Here is a 6000-nt window from a genome sequence, read left to right on the forward strand (position 1 = left end):
GCTTGATGAGCCAAATACCAGCTGAGAGGCAGTTTTAAACTCACTGTAAGTTATAAAACTTATAAAAATGTAAAACTTGTATGTGTTCTCCCAGATCTGACAAATTTTAATGCTGATTTTATAAATGGGCAACAAAGTCACCAGAGGATGAAGTGGCTGGTAGGAGAGCACGAGGAGCTGCACTCAGACCTGCCAGACAGCCCTGGGGGATTGTCCTTTTGCTTAGCTCCCAGTGAGCAATGACCCTTAAGGATGAGCACTGTGGGTGTCCCAGGAAATCTCAGCTGCAGAAATGCCAGATAACACCTGACCCAGCCTCAAGAAGCTGCCTAGAAAGAAAACCAGCCTTTCTGCTGCCAGTAACTTCCCCCGTTGGCAGGTGGTGTCCCCTCTGCTGGGACATCTTGGCAGCCACAGCCAGGAGGGACCCTGTGGTCCTGCTTGGGTGCAAAGCCAAGGTCAGCTCAAGACTGGTGGACCCAGGATTTTTGCAGAAACAAATTTATCTGAAACCCCCCCCAGCTTTTTCCTTGCTTCAATGGCTTCTTGTTATATTTCTCCAGTAGATTTTTGTGTGGTGGCCTTTGACAACGCCTTGTGTGCACTTGGTACCTGTGTGAGCTGGGTCTCAGCTGCTTTCTGAACAGGGTTAGTGGTTACTGGGGAGCTTTGCCACAGGATAATGTTCCTCTTGCCTAGAAAGCAGGGATCGTGTCTATGCAGGATTATTTTGCTGTGGATTCCTCAGCAGTTTATTCTCTTGTGTCTTATGAGTGTAAATTCAGCAGCAGAGCAGGGTGTGGAGGCAGCACAGAGGCTGCCAGGAGCTCCACATCACTGCATGTCACAACATCCTCATGGCCAAGGAGGACTTCAAACTGCCTCAGCTTTGCATTTTCTCAGTCCCATTTCCAAGATTTTCACATAAAATGCAGAATGATTTGAAAACACCCCCCACCCCAACCACACTTCTCTGAAAGGCTGGGGAGGAAGGATTGTCAGCTGAGGAAGTCTGTAAAACCAGTGGGAAGAGGTACCTGTAGTAGATCTATGAAAATAATTAAATGCTAAAGAGTAACACTAAATATTAATTATATTTCACGTTTTCATTCTAAAATGACATCCTGCTATTTAATTTGCAAGGGTTTAGCACAATTTTATTGAAGGAATCACTGCAAAACGTGGCTCGGCTGTGATCCAAGAGCGTGTTACGAAGCGGGTGCAGCCCCAAACCAGCCTCCCTGTAAATCCCTGCCGTTTTGCAGTGTCAAAAATCATGCAAGGAGAAAGGAAGGCTCTGCTTTGCTCTGTCCTGTGCCAGGGGGTGGTGTCACACGTCGGAGCTGGCAGGAAGATCCCCAGCCAAGGGCTGCTGCGTGGAGCCGGGGTGCGCGGAGCGGGGCCCCACCTCTTTTCAGCGTGGAAATCACAGCTGCAGTTTCCCCACTGAAGCTGAAACTTGGCCACCCCCTTTTCATTCAGTCCATCTCCTTCCTCATCTCCAGAGAGAGAAATATTTATAGCCTCGCACGAGGAAATTGCAGGAGGGACCCCCAGCACCTCCCTCCCTGCCAACACAAACAGTGCTGGGGAGCACAGACATTATTCCTAGACAGCTGATGCTTTTATTTGCATCGTTTGTTTTCCCTCCAGCAGACGGGAGGTGGTGAAGAAAGAGATGGGCCCAAAAACCCCCCAGTGCCACCACTGGTGGCTGCTCTTGGGCACCCCAACCCCCTCATGCCCTCGGCATCACACCCACCTCCTCCTTCAGAGGTTTGGGCTCTGAAAGGCTCAGGCACAGACCACAGCAAAGGCTTTCCAGAAAAAGTGTGGCTGGAGAAAGTTTTCATGCTAAGGTATGTGAGAGCAGCCAGCCAGGGGATAACTGCCCATCTGACAGATGCTGGGAAGGGCTCCAAGTCAAACAGCACAGCAGCAAAACATCCTTCCTCAGCCTTGAGCTGCTCTTCAGTTGCTCTGATTCATTCTGTCCTGTCTATCGGGGTAAAAATGGAAGAGAAAGGAAAAAGAAACCCAGTCCTGGTCCCAGAGGACCTTTAATATGTGAAGGGCAGTGGCTCCAGGTTGCTCTGCAGGTCATGACCCAACACCCATGGGGATGCTCTTGGTGGCTGGGCTTGTCTTGCCCTGGAAAATTCCTTTTTGTGTGCAAGGTCTGGGAAATCTCTTCCAGCTCCTGAAACCTCACGTGCTTCCAGCCAGGGTAAGTGCCAGGGACTGCAGATCACAGGTGAGCACCATGGTCCTGGGGCTGGTGGCAGAGGTGGCCATGTCCTGTAAATGGAAGTGCAAGGCTTCCCAACACTCACACAGTGCTTTGGATTCTGAAATTAACTTTAAATATAGCAATGATTTTGCAATATGGACGCGGGACGGGGGGGAAGGTTTTCCTTTCCTACAGGTTTTATTTGGTTTTTATTTTAAGGGAATTGATGGAATGAAAATCTGTAGTGACAAAGAAATTACTTTTCTTAGGCAAACTGGAGCCACTTCTCAGCCCACTGCAGAAGATGAGCAGGGTGGGTAGTGGTGGAGCTGAAGGTCTGGTGTGTCACAGTGTGTCTGTGCTTCTGTCTCCATGTGACTACAGCCCTCACAGTCACTGAGCTCCACAACGTGCTGTAGCTCAGGTCATGGGGGGGGAGAGAAGCTGTTGTTTTCCTTCTCCTTCCTGGTCCTTGGCTTGGGCAGCGTTGCCCACCTTTAGTTCAAGCTGACGTGCCAAGTTAAAACATCACCTTCCCAACTGGTCAGTGTGGTGAGATTTACAGGGTGTCAGTAACTCTGGGCTTGTCGTGAGGATTCTTTTTTACAAAATGGATTGCTAATGTTAAATTAATCTGGAGTTATTCCTGAAGAGAGAACTGGAGAAGATAATAGAGAGGTAACAGAGCTTTGGGCTTTGCTCCAGCACTGGATAAGGGAGGGCTGATAGCAAACCCATCCCTTTCCCAAGGGAAGAGGATTTGTGTGTTGGAGGGTGAAAAAGGGAAGGGTCAGGCCTGGGAGAAAGAGCCCTGGGACTCACCAACCCCTTTCTCAGCAAAAAGTCCCATTTCTGGGCTGGAATTACCTATGAGGGGCTGATGCTCATTCCAGTGGCATGGTGCCAAGTTCCATGAAGGTATAAATGAGTATTGCAGGGCTGAGGAACGACTGGGAGGCGTAACAGTGGGGGCAGGTATGTGATGGTCAAGCGAACAGGAGAAGTGATGGATGGAGGAGTCTGAGCTGTCAGTTCCATCTGCTTGGCCTCCCAAAACATGACCAAGGGCTAACATGTCTTTCTGAAGGTCCAGCTGAATGCTTGAGGTCAGGAGGAATGTGGTCTCGGAGCTGACACAGCTCAGCTGGGAACAGCTTTTCTCCCTCACCGCCCAGGCCAGGGCAGAGGGCACCAGGAATAACCCCTCGTGTGTGTTCCCTCCCCAGTTGTCAATCAGGATGGCCAACCTCTGATCGAAGGCAAGCTAAAGGAGAAGCAAGTGAGGTGGAAGTTTATCAAGAGGTGGAAAACCCGGTACTTCACTCTGGCTGGGAACCAGCTGCTCTTCCGGAAAGGAAAATCCGTAAGTCAGAAACCCACCCGCTTGGTTTCTCTCTCCCCCTCCTCCCCAGCACCATTTCCCAGAGGTTTGTGCTGCTCAGCTTTGCCCCTGGTCTCTGCGTGCTCTGTGGTTCACGTCAGCCAAGGGGTTGCTCACCAGCTTTACTTCCAGCTTTCTCTCTGGATCAAGAGCCTGAGGTTTTCCAGAGGGCTCGGGCTGGTGCTGCTCCTGTTCAGCCGCCGCACGCCCAGGGCTCAGCACCCCCACTCAGCCACCAAAGGAGGTGCTGCCCCCACTTGTGGGTGGAGAGCCTGAGAGGGGGAACAACTTCTCCCTGCTTCAGAGACAAGAGCTTTCTTCAGTCCCCCAGGACTGGCTGGGGTTTGTGCCTGGGAAGCTTCTGCCCTCGGCACGAGTCACCGTTATGAGAAGCCAGAGGGAGGAAAATCTGAGCCCGTTCAGTAGCTGAAGGAGGAAGTAAAAAGTGCAGCTGGTGGGAGGGGAAGAGCTCGTGGCCGTTGCTGTGCACCCTTGGCCACTGGGTGCAGTGGGCCTGGACCCCCAGCACCCCCAGTGGTGTCCAGCAGGTGAGTGTGGCACAGGGTGGGAGGAGGAGGAGGGTTCCCAGCTCCCCTGAGCCTCTTCTGGGAAGTCCCCATTGCTGTGGTTGCCACACGAGCCGTGTTCACCAGCCCAGCTCTAGAGACACCATAGAATGGTTTGGGCTGGAAGGGTCATCTATTCCAACCCCCCCTGCAATGAGCAGGGGCACCACCTGTTTATCAAGCTGGTGGGAGCCCTACCAGCTGACCTGGGGTTCTGTTTGTCCCCCCCTTGCCTTTCAGAAGGATGACCCCGACGACTGCCCGATCGAGCTCAGCAAGGTGCAGAGTGTGAAGGTGGTGGCCAAGAAGCGCCGGGACCGCAGCCTGCCCCGGGCCTTCGAGATCTTCACCGACAGCAAGACCTACGTTTTCAAGGCCAAAGACGAGAAGAACGCTGAGGAGTGGCTCCAGTGCATCAACGTGGCCGTGGCGCGGGCGAGGGAGCGCGAGAGCCAAGAGGCCACCACCTACCTCTAGAGCTGCTGGCACCTCCACGGCCACGCCAGCCAGCCAGAGCGTCTGGGACCACCCTGCTGCAGAGCATCCCACCGTGGGCCTCTTTCACCTCCCAAACAGGGGGCACTGTGGGGGGACCAGGTGTTGGCGTGAGCCGTGGGGAGCTCGGTGCGGCGCGGGGTGAGGCACCGGTGGGAAGGGCAGGTGATGATGGAGTGGCACCATGCAGGAGCACTCCTGGCACTGGGACGTCTGCTGGTGTGGAAGCAGGTTCCATGCCCATCTCTGAAACGCTGCTTTTTCTCCAGCCTCGTGGCCTGCAAGCCAGGAGACATGGTTAGCAATGAACCTGGAGCCCTGAGCTCCTGCTGGTGGGACACACCAGGACTCAGTAGCTGCAGACCCTGCCCAGAGCGCTGGAGAGCGTAAAGACCTTCTGCTTCCCTCAGTCTCTGTCTGTGAAAAGATTCTTTTCCTTCTTACTGAATCACAGTGCACTTCACCCTTTTATTGTTCATGCACATCTGTGGGAAAAAAATCAAATGTGCTGCTTCTTTCAGGTGTGAAATTGAGCAATTTTAAAGATTTCCTGCTGCTGAAAAACTACTTTAAATATTCCCCTGTTTTGATTTTTCCCTCTTTTTCCTGCTTTTTTCTCCCCTTTGTAACTGAATTTAATTTTAAACATTTATTTTCTTTTATTTTTCTAACTGCCTTCTCTGTTCTGTAGCTTCAATGTTTCTCCAAAACTGGAGAACTCCCAGTGGGTTGGATTTTTTCTCTGTCACTCTCACATGGTTCCAAAGCAGAGGAAGCACAGCAGAAAAGACAGACTGAAAGCAGAAAACACTGAAAGCAGAAAAGAAGAAGAGGAAAGGGGGAAAGAAATGAAAGAAACTCACTTGAAGAAGGTTGAGCAGAAATAAAATTTGAAATTTTCCAGCCTAGAAAAATGTATCTTTTGCAGAAAAATTGTGGAGAGTTCAGGGGTGGGGGGATCAGGAAACAAATGAGCTGTGATGCTTTTCCTGTCTGCCCTGCAGTGGCAGAGGGAGCCCAGCCTGTTCTTGGAAGCTCCTTGCAGAGCTCACAACATCACCTGCTTTCTGGAATATTCTCTCCTCAGAGGTTGCTGGGTGAGTGTTGGGGGCAGCAGGGGCTGGGGAGGGCTTGCTCCAGGAGTTCAGTGGGTGAGCAAGAAAACTGAAGAGTGATTGGAAACAGTGGGTGGCAACGCTTTGTGTCATCAGAAGGGCTTGGGGATCAGGCAGTGAGACCAGGGAAATCAACTTGGGCTGAAGTCCACTGAGTCAGGCTGGTGCTGCTGAGTCAAACCCTGCTCAGTGGTCACCACGAGGTCAAAGTCT

At 51.9% G+C, this 6000-nt stretch overlaps 1 protein-coding gene across 2 annotated transcripts in view; it reads left to right on the forward strand.

Moving 5' to 3' along the window:
- VEPH1 (ventricular zone expressed PH domain-containing 1) overlaps positions 1-4654 on the forward strand; it is a 62091-nt gene extending 57437 nt beyond the window's left edge. For both annotated transcript variants that reach the window (XM_009995711.1, XM_009995712.1), the window contains 2 exons: positions 3457-3593; positions 4418-4654. In XM_009995711.1, the coding sequence (XP_009994013.1) occupies positions 3457-3593; positions 4418-4654 (374 nt within the window). The remainder of the gene's footprint in view (positions 1-3456; positions 3594-4417) is intronic.
- Positions 4655-6000: the final 1346 nt, after the last annotated feature.

The sequence above is a fragment of the Chaetura pelagica genome, unplaced genomic scaffold, assembly GCF_000747805.2.
Source record: "Chaetura pelagica isolate M959 unplaced genomic scaffold, ChaPel_1.0 scaffold394, whole genome shotgun sequence".
Taxonomy (NCBI): domain Eukaryota; kingdom Metazoa; phylum Chordata; class Aves; order Apodiformes; family Apodidae; genus Chaetura; species Chaetura pelagica.